We start from the raw sequence: 20446 nt of genomic DNA, 5'->3' as shown, positions 1-20446 counted from the left end.
CAGATTCTATCACAAATAGATAACATCCTTTCAGAAATCCTGAAGTCCTTTGTGTCATGTCATCAAGTTATCAGGTAAGGAGTTCTTGACAGTTGTTGAACTTATTTTCCTAGTTTTCCATTTGTAAATGGAGAGTGTTATCACTCTCACCATCTAGACTGAAAGACACTCTCATTAGGGAATTAAGTAAAGGTAGGGGCTTTGATTATAATAGAAGTCCTTGAAATGAAGGAATGGCCCTTGCTTAATTAATTTCTCTTAAAGGGAGTATCTGGCTTAATCTAGAGAGAAGAACATTTAAAAGGCATCTGGCTGGGTAAATGAATAGGAAGAGTTTGGAGGGATATAGGCTAAATGCTGGCAACTGGGACAAGGTCAGATTGGAATGTCTGGTTGGCACAGACAAATTGGACTGAAGGGTCTGTTTCCATTCTGTGTGACTCTGTGGTGATATTTTTAAAAATTTGATGGTCTGCAGTGCCTCTTTTTCTTCATCAAACCCAGCTTCCCTCAGCACTCCTCCCCTGGTAGTGGACTAGTATTTGAGTGCAACGCCATCAAATATCCACCTCCACTGATATTTTACCAAGGGATGCTTTGGCTGTCTCACCCACCCTTGACCTCAAGTGGCCAATTGATTTTATCAGTGAGGAGAGGTGCACAGGCCACATGTTGGTGCCACCTGGTAAAACATGCTACCCCACTATGCCCTCACCCCCACCTCCTGAACTCATTCAACCAACCATTTCTCTAAGGTCAGCCACACTGGCTTGGTAAAATTCACAACTTGCCGAATTCAGTTCCATATCTCATCAGAACCCACATGATTGCCCAGCAGCTCACAGACTAAGAGCTTCTGAAGGATTCCTGACTCAATATTTAGATAGGTTGACTAGAGCGGAGGCCATATTGGGTTTGCTGCTTAGCATTAAACCAGGCCAGGTGTCAGATCTCTCGATGGGAGAGCATTTTGGTGATAGTGATCACAACTCCCTGACCTTTACTAAAGTCATGGAGAGGGATAGAAGTAGACGATATGGGAAAAGTATTTAATTGGAGGAGGGGGAATTACATTGCAATTAGGCAGGAACTAGAGCAGCTAAATTGGGAACAGATGTTCTCAGGAAAATGTACAACAGATTCATTATGGTGGGTGTGTTGTCTGTGAGTTATAGTCCCACATCCAAATGAATTGACAACCTGACCACCATAAAATCAGATCAGGGCAGCCCAGACAAATGGAGGCGGGCCCATCATAAATTTTCAAAAATGCAGTCAGAGTCAACCATTTCTTGGACACCTGTCCATGTTTCAAATACTGGTGTTCATACAGCAAATTCTCTTTATCTGTTCAGAGGAGCTGGGTTTCTTTATCCAGGCCAAAATTTATTGCAGATTTCTAATTGCCCTGGAAAAGGTGGTTATGAGCTTCCTTCTTGAACTAGTTCAGACCAGTTGGTCTAGGGATACCAACAGTGATGTTAGAATGAGTGCACTGGAATTTTCACACAATAACAGTGAAGGAACTGTGACTTACGTCCAGGACAGGATGGTAAATGACTTTGAGGGGACTTGCAGATGGTGATGAATCTGCTGCCCTTTTCCTTCTTGATGATAGTGGTTGTATGTTTGGGAGCTATACAAGGAATTTGGATGAATTTCTGTAGTGCATCCTGCAGGTGGTACACACTACTGTGTATTGTCATTGGAGGGATAAGCTGTTCAATCAAGCAGGCTGTTTTGTCCTGGATGGTATCCTGGATTCCATTGCATTCCTCACTTGTGCCTTGTAGATAGTGGACAGGCTTTGGGGTGAATAAGTATAATTTGTACAAGTTGGCCTTAAATTCAACAAGGTTTGAAAATAAGTGCAAGGACTATGATTAACCTATGCCTCCTGTTATTTAAATGATTATAGCTTGCAGACAGTACCATAAACGTAGAGTGGCTCCTCAACTCTGTGTGGAGCCATAAAATCATTTGAGGCTGGTACCAGCAGTCCTGAATTTATTTTTGAGTTCAGCTTTCATTCAGTATTTCATGTGGCTGTGTAAACATGATAATTTAAAGAGGCTGACTAGTGGGCAACCTGCAGAGGTACTTTCAGCTTGCACGGCCACGTTGCTAATAGAGGTGATGAGCTAACAATACATGAAGCTCGTCAGTCCAACTCTGCCTGACCTTCTCAAAGGGGGAGTGTATTCTGGCTGGAACTGGTTCTGTGTTCAGAAGGAAGTGGGCAAGAAGAATGATTCAACATTATGGCAACGAGCGAGCTCCAAGATTTTCCGATTTTATGTATTCAGCCAAAGTGATTATTTGCAATTGCATTCATGAAGCATAATCACATCCTCAAAGCACTTTACAGCCAGCATAAATCCACCCCATGTGGCATAAACCCTCTCCTCTGCTGGCAAAATTGATGTTTTTTTTGTATTCATTTTTGGGATGAAGACATCGCTGGCTAGCCCAGCATTTATTGCCCATCCCAGAGGACAGTAAAAAGTCAACCATGTTGCTGTGGGTCTAGAGTCACATGTAGGCCAGACCAGGTAAGGATGGCAGTTTCCTTCCCTAAAGAGTATTCATGAACCCAATGGACTTTTCAGGGTCATCATTTTTCAGTGGGCGGCATGGTGGCACAGTGGTTAGCACTGCTGCCTCACAGCGCCAGAGACCCGGGTTCAATTCCTGCCTCAGGCGACTCTGTGTGGAGTTTGCACGTTCTCCCCGTGTCTGCATGGGTTTCCTCCGGGTGCTCCGGTTTCCTCCCACATTCCAAAGATGTGCAGGTCAGGTGAATTGGCCATGCTAAATTGCCCGTAGTGTTAGGTAAGGGGTTGATGTAGGGGTATGGGTGGGTTGCGCTTCGGCGGGGTGGTGTGGACGTGTTGGGCCAAAGGCCTGTTTCCACACTGTAAGTAATCTAATCTAATCATTAGATTCTTTCTTCCAAATTTTTACTGAAATCAAATTCCAACATCTGCTGTAGCAAGATTCAAACCCGGGTCCTCAGAACATTAGCTGGGTTTCTGAATTAACAGTCCAATGGTGATACCACTGGACCATCACCTCCCCTGATAGAGACGTAACTAAAGCAGATGTAGAAGCAATTTAATGTTGGGCCAAGAAAGTTGGCCCATGAAGGTCTTTTACTATTTAAATTTGCTGCCAATGTCCATTTGGCATGATGTCGATCAGTCACATTGGTTTGTGCCAGGGTCCCAGCCTTGCTTCCAGTATTTTCTTGCCCACATCCAAAATCCACATCCCTGGGCTAGAAAAATCTGCTTCGTATGTCCCTCAATGTAGCAGTCCCTCTGTACATCATTAAGAGGAAAGCCTGAAGTCAAAATGCACAAAACTGTGGTACATCTCAAATTGATGGCCTTCTGGCTCAGAATTGGTGTTAATACCAACGGAGCCAATCTGACACTTTAAAGTGTGATTACTGAAAATCTGACAAAAATGCAATGTAGTAAATAAGTCTGTTTTCAGTGGGGTGCCTTTCATCAGAACTCTAGCAATTTTTTGTGTGACTTTCTGCTCAAGGTGTGAAACAGCTGGCTGTACTTTATAAAGTACAAACAGCACACAGATTGAGGGGTGAGTCAGCAGCTAACTGTCAACAGTGCAAATTAGCACAGTGGCAAAGAGATTTGAGTCATCAGGTTCACAATGCTGCTCATTTTATTCTGAGTCAAACAATCAGCTATTTGTGATAGCCCAGCCTCATAATTTAAACATCATTTAAAGGTACAGATCAAAGGCCATTCTATTTCACCTTGATTTCCATTCGACAAGATCAACAGACCACAATTGCTTTCGAAAAGAGTGAATTGAAGAGTGTAGATACAAAGAAGTAAAAACTGTGAACTTTTGTTGTGTCTTACTCAGAGATACACACTACTTCTCAGAGTAGGAGAGGGATGGAGAAAGAGAATATAAAACTGCATGAGAAACTGTAATGCAAAATTATGTATCAGGACGTAAAATGAGGGAAGTTTAGCTTTTAGACATTCATGGGGTAATCCAATGTTGATTACCAGGCAAAGCCAGTAGGAATGTGATGTGGAAGTGGGTATTTCTGGGGGAAAGCCAGGCTCCTGCTCCAGCCTGGAGATGAATTTTACCCCTCGTGTCTGTAGAAGAATTTTTTTTAGAGAGATGCTTCTAACCATGAACCATAAGTTTGGAAGCAGACACAAGATTTTATCCATCAATCTCAAAAAAATATAATTTTCCTAATCTTCTTGTGTGTCATCTAATTAAGTACTTTCATGGAAAAATTTTCCTGGAAATTTTCTTTCACTGATGTGAAAAGATAGAAAGGCCGACTGACAGGCATAATGTGTTTGTGTCTGGAGATTTTCCTATATGCTTATCCTCTCCTCCTTAATTCATCATTTCTTCCCCCTTTTTCTCATTCTCTCTCATGCCACTTTTCTCCTCTCTCATGTATCCCCTCCCCTCCTTACTCTTACTGCCTTTTACTTTCCCTCTTCCCCATTACTCTCTTCCTCTTCCTCAGTCTAATTATTCCTTCAGTGTCTAATGTTGCTTGACTTGAAAAGAGCACTTGGTCTTTGCAACCCACTTTCAGACCACACGACATTGACCAGAGAGTATTAAGTTCAAATTCTGGTCAATCCCTATATGTTGCTTTGGATGTTTCAGAGCTATTCGGGGGAAAGTTTCTCTCCTGGGTGTGATGTGAGGAAACTGGGAACTTATGGTTAGAATGAGAAAAAACAAATCAGATATGCAATTCCAAAGCAAATTTGCCCAATTTTCCCCTCAAGACTTCAATGTCAACTTCAGAATCTTACCCGTGGATGGTGGCTATCTTATTTCTGTGCATTTGCAACTCATTAAATCCCAATTCCCCTTATTGATATCATTTCCAAGTCACCTCTCCCCAAAATGGCTCAAATTCCCAACAAAAATCAAAGGGGATACCTGGTGCCTGTAGGTCAATGAATGCTTCTCTCAGCATCATCTAACTGTTTCTTCACAACAACACTGTCCCTATCTGCTCCACAACTGCCACCATCATCCACCCTCCATCCTAGCAGCTTGGCATTGGCAAGCCACCACCATCATCACATAATCGTGGCTACTCTCAGACTAACTTGTACACCATTTAGCCCTTCATCACCTTACTTTAGAGTTCGGCACGTGCCAGCAATTTAAATAACAAAAATGAATTAACGTTGGAAGGCCCTGGCATTGGAATCATAGAATCCCACTGGCAGAAGCAGGCCCACTGAATCTACACCAAACCTCTATAGAGCATCCCACCTGGACCTACCCACCACCCCCCCACCCTATCCCTGTAACCGCACATTTCCTACAACTAATGCATCTGGTCTCCACATCCCTGCACACTATGGGCATTTAGCATGGCCAATTCACCTCACCTGCGCATTTTTGGACATTGGTAAGCACTTCCACATTTGTGGCCATGCAATTCTCCAAGAAAGGTGCCGAAGAGAATGACTGCATAATTATTGAAATGCAAAATAGAAACTTGTCTGAGAAAAGTAAAATACTTAGCAAAATTCATTAAATGAAAATGAGAAAATTCCATCATACATTTCAATGCTTTAATATGTCTGTAAATTCTCTCATTGATATGAACAATGCTGATTTATTGATGTAAAACTGTTACCTCTTTTAAATATTTTAACAGCGAGAGTGTGATTTGAAAATATTCCCTTTGCTGAAATATACAACGTTTTTCAATGTAGCCTTCAGCATGTTGATGATTGTATTCATAACTTGCTCACTTCATCACAGGAAATGTTAACATATGGTGATCATATGTCGTCAATGTACACCAGTTGTGGAAAGTGTTCCCCTCCCTTTAAACCTATGACAGTTACTACATGTATGTTCACCCAATGTATATCAAACGATACATCCGCTAACACAAAAGATGATTGCTGACTGGGCAGGTGCAAATGCATGCACACAATATTAAGCCAATGTTTTAAAAATTAAAAGGAAAATTTTACTAGGTTTACTAATTTATATCTCTTACCCAATATGCTATTTCTTTAAAATTGTGCCATTCGTTGGGACAATTAATTGTCACTATATTTATGAGAGATACTGCAGCATTACGCATTCTCCTCAGTATTAGTAAGTTGAACTATTTGCCTGACCAGTCATTTATTATGTATATTTCCTATAAACAACTGATGCTGAAATATTTCACAAAGGCAAGGCACTAAATACCCTTCGGCATGATACAATTAACATATGTAAAGTGTGGATAACCTAAATTTTTCCTTATTTGTTCTTGCTTACCCACCCCAACTTGTCCTCCTTGTGATTGTAGGGGGGCATTTTAATTAGTCCTCATTTTTGTAATGGATTAATACACTCATGGGTGAATTGTCAATGCCAAAATGTCTCGGGAATTAATTTTCTTTCAAAGAATGGTTTGGCAGTTGTTTGAGATTTCTTGTACTCACACAGAGGAATGAACTGATTTGCAAATTCATTTTTAACCCAGTGTAACCTTTTCCTTCCAGAGAACACATTGACTGCTTTATTAATTATATTCTAATGTACACTGGATGCATTTAATTGCTGTCCTTCTGTGAGATGATTTAAAATGATGTACTAGTTGCTAAATTTAGTCTATCATAGTTCCTGCAGTTTCCAAGCAATTAATAAATGCTTAATACAGCATGTTGATGGTGCTCTAGTTAAAATTGAAACTGATTAGAATTTCCAGTGGCAATTTCTTGCAGTCTATTCCAAAAACTTTTACTTTCTAGAGTTTATCCCTAAAGCATTTGTACATGAAGAACCCAATTAGTTTAAAATCCATGAAATAGTTCTGTTAGTAAATCGGCAGTTGCATCTTAAATGTTGTCATTTTTCTTTGTCATTTGTTCAACGACAATGGCTTTTTCCACTCCGAGCAGAAATGTGAATCAACAGTGTTAAGTGTAGTATTAAACATCAGATTGGGTAATAGAATGTTGCTATGGTTTTGCTCTATTTGTATTTTTCAGCATTTTTAACCATGCCTGAAATTTTTTTCCCCATTCAATTCACTTAATTAGGGGGCTCCTTTTGAAGTCAAAGGAAGATACTGAGAGCGTTGTTTCATTTTTGAATCTGTGAGCCACAATTTAGCATTTCAAAAGAAGAAATAAAAGCACACAGAACTTCAATGAGAATTAAAGGCCGCACCTTTTTTCCTTACAGCTGTAGATTTATGTTTGCAATTAACAAAACATATTGGAAGGAACAGTAGTGCGCCAGTCCCAACAGGTTCACAGATCACCTGGGACGAGGCATATTGACAGATGTGATAAAGAAACCATTAGCTTTGTCACTTTATTGTCACAAATAAATAGAGGCAGACTATAGAGTGGGTGGGTGTGGGTGTTGGGGGGGCAGGAGTGTGGAATTGCTGAGTCATTGTTGGCATGGATAATGACCAAGAGGCAATTTGATAGAAACCTGGGTAGATTTCCTGATATGCTATGCCACCTAGTGGTAGAATTGAACTTGTTCTCAAGAATTCTATGCTGTGAACTTGAAATCGGACCAAGAAAACATTGGACCAGGACAAGGCCATTCAGCCCATCAATTCAATGAGATCATGGCTGATTCAATAATTCTCAATTCCACTTTCCTATCTTTTCTCTATAACCTCTGTTTGCCTTATGATAAGAGATTATACAAATTAAGCCTTTTTTAGAGTAATAGAGATGTACAGCACGGAAACAGACTCTTCGGACCAACTCATTAATGCCAACCAGATATCATAACCTAATCTAGTCCCATTTGCCAGTATTTGGCCCATATCCCTTTAAACTCTTTCTTATCACATGTCCATCTGGATGCCTTTTAAATGTTGTAATTTTATCAGCCTCCACCACCACCTCTGGCAGCTTATTCTATACACATACCATCCTCTACATAAAAAGGTTGCCCCTTAGGTCCCTTTTAAATCTGTCCCCTCACACCTTAAATCTACGCCCTCTAGATTTGGACTCTTGTACTCTGGGGAACAGACTTTGGCTAATCACCATATCTATGCCCCTCATGTTTTTTTTATAAACTTCTACAAGGTCACCACTCAGCCTCTGACGCTCCAGGGAAAATAACCCCAGCCTAATCAGCCTATTACCATAGCACAAATCCTCCAACACTGGCAACACCCTTGCAAATCATTTCTGAACCCTTTCAAGTTATCTTTCCTCTATTAGAGAAACCAGAAATGAATGCAGTATTTCAATTTTTTTTGAAAATTTTGAAGTTTAAGATATGATCTAATTGAAGTCTTCAAGATATTAACTGGAAAAGACAGGGTAGATAAAGATAACTATATCCACTGGTTGGGCATTCTAGAACTAAGTCATGGAACAAACTCAAGAGCCATTGTCTGAGAATTAGGACCAAATTATTCAGGAGAGATGTTAGGAATCATTTCTACTCCGAAAGGATGGTAGATGTTCGGAACTCTTTCACAAATAGCATTGGATGCTGTATCAACTGTTAATTTAATATCTGAGACAGACTGCTTTTTGTTAAGCAAAGCTATTAAGGGCATGTGCCAGAGGCAAGTACATAGAGTTAGCTCACAGATCGGTGATGACCTCATTGAATGATGGAACAGACACAAGGGGTTAAATGGCAAAAGTGAGGACTGCAGATGCTGGAGTTTAGAGTCAAGATTAGGGTGGTGCTGGAAAAGCACAGCAAGTCAGGCAGCATCCAAGGAGCATGAAAATTGATGTTTCGGACAGAAGCCCTTCATGGCCTACTCTTGTTCCTTAGATTTTAATCAGTAAAGGAACTATCATGACTTTAAATATATTTAATGTCTCCGCCTCAACTGCCCTTCACAGTAAAGAATTTTACAGATTCACCACCTTCTGAAAGCAGACCTGAAAAATGGATATCGGACATTTGAGGTGGGCTTTATGCGATTGACATAGCAATGTGACATACGGCAAGATGTCAGTTCCCTTGATTAAGGGCTGCTGACCAGCAAAACAGGCTGCCTGGCTCCATGACTGCACCAAAAGGCAAAGCAGGAATGCTGTGAGAACCCAGGAAGGTGCTAAGTGGAGTGAACACTAAAAGAGCGAGCACCCAGAGCCCTGAAATGTAACCTGGTCCAATCTGTGAGTGAAATCCTTGTATGCAAAGTGCCCTTGCAGCAGTATTTCAACCCTGAAGTGCAGTTTCAAAGTGCAGAAATCTCCTGCAAGTGGATCAGAAAGGTTTCATGAGGATTCTGAGAGCGTGGCATTTGTTAGATGATGTTCTGAGATGTTGCTTGGTCCTAAGCAACATGGAGAACATTTGAATCAAGCAGAGAGCTGAAGTCACCAGATACCTGCTCTGATTTCCATGTTGTGATTTCACAACATCTAGCTTATTCAACATAGTTGATACAATAGGAAGCTGAACATTAATGAGCTAAGTTATGGTATTAATATGGCATTTAACAAAGAATAATCCTTCTTAACTGGCACTGAACACTACCTGAGTCAATTGTTCATGTCTAAAGGAAGGTCTGGAGACTTTTTGGTAGTGAGAAATTTGACTCAACACTTGTTAAATGTATAAAAGATATAGCAAGTTGGAGTGAGATGCTCGCGATGTCAAGCTAGGCCTTGCTGTGCTGCTTGTCTGATCCTGCCACAAATCACATCATAGTCCACATCACTCAGACCCCAATTTTCTCCTATTCCTTTGTCAACTGTATTGGTGTGGAACATTGAGGCATGTCATTTTTAACATGTTAAAAGGTAATTTATATTTAGCTATATAGCACGCCTCAAAAGACTTCAATAAATTAATATGAATTGCAGATGTTATTGTATGGACAATGACAGCTTCTTTTCTCCACCGGCAAAGTTAGTTCTTTTATAAATATATGTTGACGAAAGAGTAATATTAACCTAGATACCAAAAAGCCTCCAGACCTTCCTTTAGATAATGCTAAGAAACAGTTTTCATCCATCTAAACAATTGAATTAGGTAGACAAAATGTCATTGTGTCAAAAGGACAGTGCTTCTAACAATTCACCACTTCCCTCATTACTCGATTGCAGTACCAATCAACAATACTTTTTAATTCATTCATGTGTCATGACTGTTGCTGGCAAGGTGAGCAATTTTATCAGTGCAAACACTGGAAATATAATTTAATCCACAGCCTTCAGAGGTGATACTGCTGAACTGAACCAAGCTGACTAAAGGAAATGAAAAACAAAAATTAAAATTCTGGTACTTGTTTCATTTGACTATGTGATTGCTGTATAAAGTCAAGATATCAAATATTTATCAATTGAAATAAATTGCAGGTCACATAAAACTTGATTTTTTTCAAAAATTCATTAAATATATATTAGCAAGCTTACATTCCATACTCTGACATTTCTGCGTGTGGAAAAATGACAAGTTTGGAGCATGGAGAAATAGAAAATACTAGAGTTGATAATTTGCTGTTCCTAGGTTTATAGATTTCTTGGGGGTGCTGGTATATTTTCTAGCAGACCTTTCATCACATGTCATATAATGGAACATATCAGAAGTTGCTGTAATCTGATCTGACTGGGACCAACTGTTCTGCTGCAGCTAATAGTGTATTTATACAGCACATTCTAATGTAGTGCTGATTACACTGTCCACTTCCATCACTTTAGACCAGCAGAGAAAGCTCAAAAGACATGTTAAATTGGAATGCTATTAGTCAGGCTTTGACCGAAGTCTGTTTCTACCTATTGAGAAAAGCTGATAAATCAGATCCTTCAATTAAATAAATGCAACTGTATTATCAGATTTTGTCTAACAAGACAAGAGGTATATTTATTACATGCTTTTCCAGCTGATATTTTCATCTAGTTCTCTATACATTCAAACATTTTCAAAGGTCTTGCTGTTACGATATGTGTCCTAAGTGGGTAGTTTTGTTTTTTGTACTTTGATCCTTTGTTAACATTATTTCAGTATTTCATTGTTATTTCAATATTGCCAGAAACTATTGAATTAATACTCCAGTACAGAAGTAAGATCAAACAGTAATTACAACAACAACTGGTGTATACTGTAGTGCCTTTGAACATAATAAAACATCTCAAGTGGTTCACAGGAGCATTATAAAGTAAAGTTGAACACCAAACCACATGAGGTAATGTTGTGGAAGCTGGTCAAACACATGCATTTAAAAGAGGAATTTAAAGGATAAAAGAGAAGTAGATAATCTTAATGAGTGAATTCCAGAGTTTTGGGTTTTGACAGTTGAAGATAGAACTACCATATATTGTGTAATTAAAATTGGAAGTGTTGTGCAGATTCTGGAATTGGAGGACCCTAAGTAACCTGAAGTGTTTAGAGTGGATAGGAAAGGTGAGGCCATAAACAGTTTTAAAATAAGGGTGAGAATTTTAAAAGTGTGGCCTTATTTAACTGGGAACAGTGTAGGTCACCAGGCAGTGGTGATGGGCAACGGGATTGGAAGCACATTAGGATATAGACATAGAGGTTTGGATGATTTCGAGTTTACGGGGAGGGAGAGTGGAAACTGACAAAAATACATTTAAATAGTCAAGTCTAGGGGTAAGAAGGTATAAATGAAAGTTTCATCATCAAATGACCTCTAGGAGGAACTGAAGAGGTGGAAATAGGTGGTCTTTGTAACAGGCAGAAAGTGAGGACTGCAGATGCTGTAGATCAGAGTCGAAAAGGCACAGCTGGTCAGGTAGCATTCGAGGAACAAGAGAGTTGACATTTTGAGCATATGCTCTTCATCAAGAATCTGTCATAGTAACAATACAGATGCATGTTCAGAAGCTCATCCTGGGTTCAAAAATAATACTAAGGTTACGAACATCCTGGTTCAGCCTCAGATGATTGCCAGAGAAATGTATAGGGCTGATACTAGAGAACAGAATTATGGCAAGGATAAAGACAATTAGTTTGCTCAATCAAATATTTAGTTGGAAGGAATTTGTGCACATCAAAAATGGATGTCTGACAATTTGGCAATAGTGACTTGGTCAAGAAAGGTGGTGGTGAAGTGAAACTGGGTGTCATCAGTTGTATGTACCAAAGCTAACACTCCATCAGTTAAATCACCACCAACATCTTGGTGTAAGATCATACTATCATGATTCTCATTTATATAATTTCTTAGCTGCCACAACATCGTCTCATGTGATTTGGTGTTCAAGTTTACCTTATTAACATTCATTAATTTCAAAGTGCAATTCAAAGTTTGCTGGATCTTTTCAAATGCACAACATTTTAATAAATAGGTTATTTCACTTCCCAAGAATTGGCACATGTTATTGACAAAACAACTTGCAGTTAATTGCATGTTCCTCCTGATTGAACATACCTTCTTTCAAATACAGGATCTGGTCACTGACCTTAAGGAGAAATTGTCTGGCCATTTCAAAGAGGTAATGGTAGGTCTGATGTATCCACCAGCCTTTTTTGATGCTCATGAACTGCGACATGCTATGAAGGTACAGTACAAATACTCTTGTATCTTCATGAAATTTCAGCATGGAAAGATTGTTGTTTTATGATAACTCTAAACAGAATTACTTATTTAGCAAGATATTTATGCTGGAATAAGTGGTGTAATCATTTATTGGACGCACTTAATTTAAACGGTTGGTATATGAATGCCTGATGTTTCTGGTATGTGTTTCCAATAGGAGAGCATGGAATCATGGTCCATAAATTGAATTCTCATAATGAAGAGCTCATATAAGTTTAACTTATGTAATTGTTACTCCTCATTAGAGTAACACACTGAAAATCAAGCCCTGCTATTTCCAGAGTTGTCACAAAAAGTAAAGCATTTAAAAATATGAAAAATAGCGAATTTATCAGTACTTCAAATTTAGGTTGACAGAATGCATGGACCAGGTTTCTACACCTACCAACAATTACTACTCATTAAAAAAAATTAATTCTAATTACAAATAAACAATTATCAATCATCAATACATAACTGTACCAGTTAAAACACTAGCACACTTATAAATGCCTACATACATACACACACACGCAACACACACAAATACTCCCTTTTGCTGATCAGAATGATACTTTTCAATTACCATGCACTTTCACTTGTTTGGAAGAGATGCTGAGTGACTGGTTCACACTTTTAAGGATTGCTGGTGTACTAATTAAAAGACACAATTTATAGCAATTGATATGGGGATATAAATTGGATATGTTGGGGGCTCAGATTCTTTTGACTACAGCACAGAAACACCACTGTTTTATTTCCAGCGATCCTACTCCTTCTGCACAACCATTCATAGCCGTAAACTGTTCAGCTGACTGGGAGTTAATGATCTATTTGTTGCCAGTTGGCAGGCCTTTGTCATCGATAACTGGTCACTAGCTCTCAGACCAATCACCTCCTTGTTGCTGGCCAAATCCCTATTCCTACACAACATCTGTCTGTAACCGCCTTTCCCTACTGCTTAAACAAGCTCATGATGAGGAGGTGCCAGCATTGGACGGGGTGGACACAGTCAGAAGTCACACAACACCAGGTTATAGTCCAACAGGTTTATTTGAAATCATCCCTTTCCGAGCACTGCTCTTTTGTCTGGTGAGTGGTGAAGACAAGCAGCTGTGTAAACAGCCCATATAAAATGGCAGTAATCTTTCAACAATCCATGACTTTAAAATAGGTTTTTATCTCATTTCAGTCTGCAATCAAAAACACAGAGAAAACAAAAAGATATGGTCCTTGAATTAAATGCCATAAATCTATAAGGATTCTGGGTAATCAAGATGGAGGATGGGAAAAATTCTTGGCTGTAACAGGCTGCCCATTTTTTTGTTTAGGTATTTTAGGTGTTTGAGGAGATTTCCTCAAATTCCAGAAGTAGCAATCACTGTATTATATGCTGTTGCAATTGTTTTGGAACTCTGGAGAAAAGAAAGATCAAAACAACAGCATTCTTAAAAAGGAGACAGACAGACAGACAGACAAAGGCAGCAAGCACATGGTCTGTAAGGGAGAGAGAGAAAGAAACCCACACTGCTAACTGACACAGCAGTGAATCTGCGCAGTTACTGCCTTTGCTGTTTGAAGTCATGTATCACTGGACATTGGAGTGTATCTAGGAAAATTTAACAAACAGTGAAATTCACAACTGAGGTTGGAGAAACCTGTTTGGGAGAGGTCACAGCACAAAAACAGATAAGTAAATAGTTTTAAGTATAGCCTGGCTGTAAATCTACATTAGTAAGTAGAATGTGTTCTTTCTTGATTATATGTTTTTATTGGGGTCTGTCTCTTGATTAGATTATAAAATATAAGCCACTTGTATGAAGTTAGCATGGAACAGTGTTTTGTAGAGCAATACAATAGTGCTACTTTCTGGGTCTGTAGATTGGAAGGAGCAAAATGGCCTTAAGTAGAGTGATATGCTCTTTTTGTCGGATCTGGGGGTTTCGGGAAAGTTTAAGGGTTACTGAGTATTATATCTGCAATAAATGTTGGTTGCAAATCTGTCAGATCAAATGGATCACTTGGTGCAACAGTTAGAGGCAATGAGGAAGTTACAAGAGCTAAGGAGTGTGATGGACGGCAGTTACAGGAAGGGAGAAAAGTCACAGATGCAGTCAGGTAGCTGAGTTAATTCTAAGAAAGGTAGAAGAGGTAGGCGGGTAGTACAGGAGTCTTCTGTGGCTATCCCCATTTCAAACAAGTATGTTGTTTTGGAAAATGTAGAGGGGATAGACTGGGAGAATATAGAAAGTTAGGCAGGAATTTAAAAAAGAGGTCCTCAAGGGTAATAATACTGGATTACTCCCGATGCTACGAGCTAGTGAGTGTAGGAATAGGAGGACAGAGCAAATGAATGCATGGCTGTGGAGCTGGTGTAACGGAGAAGGATTCACATTTCTGGATCAATGGAATCTCTCCTGGGGTAGAAGTGACCTGTAAAAGAAGGATGGATTGCACCTGAATTGAAAGGGGACTAATATACTGGCAGGGAGATTTGTTCAAGTTGCTTGGGATGATTTAAACAAATAAAGGGGAGCAGCTGTTTGGGACCTAGGTAGATACTGAGGAAAGAGATCAATCAGTTTGTCCAACTGATACAGTTGAGCAAAGAAGCGAGTCCAACAGTCAGGCCAGGTAGGAACAAAGCAGAGAACAATGTAGCACTGATAAATTAAACAGCATTTATTTCAATGCAAGAGGCCTAACAGGGAAGGCAGATGAACTCAGGGCATGGTTCGGAACATGGGACTAGGATATCACAGCAATAACAGAAATGTGGTTCAGGGATGGACAGGACTGGCAGCTTAATGTTCTAAGATACAAATGCTATAGGAAGGATAGAAAGGAAGGCAAGAGAGGAGGGGGGAATGGTATTTTTGATAAGGGATAGCATTATAATAGGGTGGCTATGGGAGGGGATTTTAACATTACAAACATAGACTGGGACTGCCATAGCGTTAAGGGTTCAGATGGAGAGGATTTTTTTAAGTGTGTACAAGAAAATTTTGAGTCAGTTTGTGGATGTACCTACTAGAGGAGATGCAAAGTTTGACTTACTGTTGGGAAATAAGGCAGGGCAGGTGACTGAGGTGTCAGTGGGGGAGCAATTTGGGGCCAGCGACCATAATTCTATTAGTTTCAAAATAGTTGAAGTCCTAAATTGGAGGAAGGCTAATTTTGACAGTATTAGGCAAGAACTTTCAAAAGCTGATTGGGTGCAAATGTTCGCAGGTAAAGGGATGACTGGAAAATGGGAAGCCTTCAGAAATGAGATAACGAGAGTCCAGAGACAATATATTACTGTTAGGGTGAAAGGAAAGGCTGGTAGGTGTAGGGAATGCTGGATAATGAGAGAAATTGAGGGTTTGGTTAAGAAAAAGAAGGAAACATATGTCCGGTAAAGACAGTAAAAAACGAGTGAATCCTTAGAGTATAAAGGCAGTAGGAGTATACTTGAGGGAAATCAGGAGGGCAAAAAGAGGACATGAGATAGCTTTGGCAAATTTAATTAAGGAGAATCCAAAGGGCTTTTACAAATACATTAAGGACAAAAGGGTAACTAAGGAGTGAATAGGGCCCCTCAAAGATCAGCAAGGCAGCTTTTGTGCAGAGCCGCAAGAGATGGAGGAGATATTAAGTGAGTATTTTGCATCAGTGTTTACTGTGGAGAAGGACATGGAAGATCTAGAATGTGGGGAAATAGATGATGACATCTTGAAAGAAATGTCCAAATTACATAGGAGGAAATGCTGGATGTCTTGGAATGCATAAAGGTGGATAAATCCTCAAGACCTGACCAAGTGTGGGACCTGACCTAGATCTCTGTGGGAAGCTAGGGAAGTGATTGCTAGGCCACTTAATGATATATTAACATCATCGATAATCACAGGTGAGGTGCCAGAAGACTGGAGGTTGGCTAGCGTGGTACCATTATTTACAAAAAGTGGTAAGGACAAGCCAGGGAACTATAGACTGGTGAGCCTGACATCAGTGGTGGGCAAGTTATTGGAGAGAATCCTGAGGGACAGGATTTACACATATTTGGAAAGGCAAGGACTGATTAGTGATAGTCAACATGGCTTTGTGCATGGGAAATCATGTCTCATGAATTTGATTGAGTGTTTTGAAAGAGTAACAAAGAGGATTGATGACAGCAGAGTGATTGACATGATCTGTATGGACTTCAGTAAGACGTTCAACAAGGCTCCTGATGGGAGATTGGTTAGCAAGGCTAGTTCTCATGGAATACAGGAAGAACTAGTCATTTGGATACAGAACTGGCTAAAAGGTAGAAGACAGAGGGTGCTGGTGGAGAGTTGTTTTTCAAACAGGAGGCCTGTGACCAATGGAGTGCCACAAGGATTGGTCTTGGGTCCACTACGTTTCGTCATTTATATAAATTATTTGGATATGAACATAGGACATATAGTTAGTGAGTTTGCAGATGACACTAAAATTGGAGGAGTAGTGGACAGTGAAGAAGGTTACCTCAGATTACAATGGGATCTTGATCAGATGGGCTAGTGGGCTGAGGAGTGGCAGATGGAGTTTAATTTAGATAAATGTGAGGTGCTGCATTTTGGGAAAGCAAATCTTAGCACCTAATGGTAAGGTCCTAGGGAGTGTTGCTGAACAAAGAGATGTTGAAGTGCAGGTTCATAGCTCATTGAAAGTAGAGTCTCAGGTAGATAGGATAGTGAAGGCGGCATTTGGTATGCTTTTCTTTATTGATCAGAGCATTGAGTATGGGAGTTGGGAGGTCATGTTGCGGCTGTACAGAACATTGATTAGGCCTTTTTGGAATATTAAATGCAGTTCTGGTCTCCTTCCTATTAGAAGGATGTTGTGAAACTTGAAAGGGTTCAGAAAAGACTTTCAAGGATGTTGCCAGGGTTAGAGGATTTGAGCTATTTGGGAGAGGCTGAATAGGCTTGGGCTGTTTTCCCTGGAGCATCGAAGGCTGAGGGGTGACCTTAGAGGTTTATAAAATCATGAAGGGCATGAATAGGAGAAATAGACAAAGTCTTTTCCCTGGGGTGGGGGAGTCCAGAACGAGAGGGCATAGCTTTAGGGTGAGAGGGGAAAGATATAAAAGACTCCTAAGGGGCAACGTTTTCAAGCAGAGAGTAGTGCATGTATGGAATGAGCTGACACAGGAAGTGGCGGAGGCTGGTACAATTGCATTATTTAAAGGGCATCTGGATGGGTATATGAATAGGAAGGGTTTAGAGGGATATGGGCCAAGTGCTGGCAAATGGGACTAGATTAGGTTGGGATATCTGGTTGGCATTGACAAATTGGACTGAAGGGTCTGTTTCTGTGCTGTACATCTGGCTGTATGACTCTACAGCACCAATTTTCAGTCCCACTTCGAGAGTGAGAAAAGGGACACTTCCCATCTCCACAAATCTGAGTCTGACTCAGAAGTTCAGATTTTAATTTTAGTTCCTATGTGCCCAGGGGGTATGTTGACCACAGAAGAAGTTGTTTCAAACTGTGGATGAGGGCTCAGTGCAAAAATATACCAAAGAAATACCAAAATCAAAACTGACTGGAGATTATGTAAACAGCCAGCTGCCCCCATGAACCATGAGTCCCTGTACGTCCATGCTGGACTCTGGACCACCCTCAATCTCAACCCCATGAAGGTGATGTATGGTCTATCAGAAAATTCCAGCCTTCTGCCCTGAAGATAACAAACAGGGAATTTATTTTAGTAAAAACCAGCAGTCCACTTGTCTCATGGATTGCCTTACATTGACAAGGGGTTCAGGATACCTTCACATTTACGATTTCATATTCATTTGACTGCCTCTTACAGCAGGATGCCACATCAATAGACCCGCAGGATGTTCCAGTCAATGACCATGGAACACTCCACGTAGTCACTGTAAAGTCATCCTTTACATAAAAATGCCAGGCTCCAGGATCTTGTAATTTTCATTTGGGCCTGCTGACTCCTCTCAAAGTTGCCTTTAATAACATATTTGATGCACCTCACAAATATGTGCCCCTTAATATATGTATGTACTCTTATTTATCACAATCTCTGGATCCTTGAAAGTTCATATGATACGTATCTTTACTTATTGAATGTGGTTACTGCCCTGCCATTGGAATCAGAATGGGATCACAGCTATTTCAATTATATACTACATATATGAATAACTATAATGACTCAATGGTAGTCAATTGCTTAGCAGAACACAAGTACAACACCTCTAGAAGATCAAGGTCATCCTTATGCATTTCCTCACAGACACCCAGCTACAGATCTGCTGTCTGTTCTCTTGATCAGGGCATAGGATGTACCCTGGCAGGGACATTATGTTACAGCATAAAACCAGAGCCCATCTGCTGTGCTGTATGGATTGAAAATGTATGATTAGTTATCGCTTATAGGAGTAGAGCGAGTAACCATGCATTACGGCTCTGTACTGCAGCTGAATGGTGATTTAAAAAGCTATTTCACATTATTAGTTGTGTTATGTTGTGGAGTTGATATTTCACCCTGGCTCTATGACTCAATGCTGCAATAAATTCTAATTTGACAGAGAGCCCTGGTGAATTTAATTCAATGCCACTAATTAAATTTCCGAGATGCTGTTAAAAAAAATCTAATTGGTAGGTGGAAAAACATTGAAACCATTTTTTAAAATTCCATTAGGTTCTTTCCACTAGATTCAAGGTCACATTCAGTTTAAACAGTTTTCCTCTCCTCATTACGATATTAGCAACTTGTTGATTGTCATTGATTATCTAAGGCCCTCTTAAATGATACTTGTAGCTTAAAAAGGCAACAGCGCCCAAGGTAATTTGTTAGATTTAACAACAGGGAAATCAAGCATTATGCAGATGTTGGTACACTAATATGACTGTTTTGCCAATTCTGTATTTTGACAAATGAGTTTGTTTTTGAAATGTTAACACACTGGAAAATAAAAAATTGTATTGTAAAAGTTCACGTTGCTGCAGACACTGCACCTGGCACAGAAATGAAAAACTTGTCCCTTGGAGGTTAAGCATTAAAGCCCTGCCTGCCTGAAAAGTTGACAGTAAAATGACAGTGCCCTTATAATATTAGATACCCTTGGGATGTTAAAAGAGGGATATCCTTGGGTCTGTGCTCTGATTCACTGAATCACCTAAATGAATGAAAACTTGCAATTCCAAAGGACCTTTCATTACACAAGGTGGACTTAGAGCGTTTTACAACCAAAAAAGTGAAGTGCAGCTACAATTATACTGTAAGAAATGCAATAATCATTCAAAGATTATAATGTATATATGTAAAGGAACCTTGCTGATTTTTCTCCATTTGGACTCTCAAATGGATTTCAAATATTTGCTGTGTCTGGCAGCTTCTTGGCATGACTATTTATCTGTATGTTAATAATATGGCTATTGTTAGACTGTGCATACTCAACTGGGAGAGACATGAATTGTACTATCTGCTGTCTCATATTCTATTTGTTGAGATGGAGCTTTGGGCGCATGCAGTGCCTCAATCTCTAGCTGGTTAATTTTTAACCAGGAACTATATTAGTGCATCTAAGCATTTTTGAAATTTAACTTTGCACTGGTTCTACTTTCAAAGCCCCAGAGATTAGGATTAATTAAGGTGATCTCATAAGTTTGCTTCAGTGCACTTAGGAATCAGACCATCCCCTGACTATTTCACCTCTCAACCACTTTCTCATCGATGTGATCTCAAAACCACTTTGCATCAAGATGAAAGTAGAGTTATTGTGTCATAATATATAGACCTAATTCAGTCCTCAGGATGTCGCTGATGATTTGACAGCAAGGATGCATATATTTCAGTTCCTGTGAAGCATTGTGAAGCTAAATTTTACAACTGCTCCCTTTGTAGAATTAATTTTACAATTGTCCAAATCAGAGGGATTTCCAGGGAACAGT

At 39.7% G+C, this 20446-nt stretch overlaps 1 protein-coding gene across 1 annotated transcript in view; it reads left to right on the top strand.

The window, feature by feature from the left end:
- Positions 1–20446, top strand: part of LOC140480146 (annexin A10-like) — an 83829-nt gene that overhangs the window by 30409 nt on the left and 32974 nt on the right. Inside the window, exon 4 of the mRNA XM_072574899.1 lies at positions 12396–12509. Coding sequence (XP_072431000.1) covers positions 12396–12509 — 114 coding nt within the window. The remainder of the gene's footprint in view (positions 1–12395; positions 12510–20446) is intronic.

Source organism: Chiloscyllium punctatum, chromosome 1, assembly GCF_047496795.1.
Source record: "Chiloscyllium punctatum isolate Juve2018m chromosome 1, sChiPun1.3, whole genome shotgun sequence".
Lineage (NCBI taxonomy): Eukaryota > Metazoa > Chordata > Chondrichthyes > Orectolobiformes > Hemiscylliidae > Chiloscyllium > Chiloscyllium punctatum.
The sequence above is the reverse complement of the archived record's forward strand: the minus strand, read 5'-3'. Positions and strand labels throughout refer to the sequence as shown.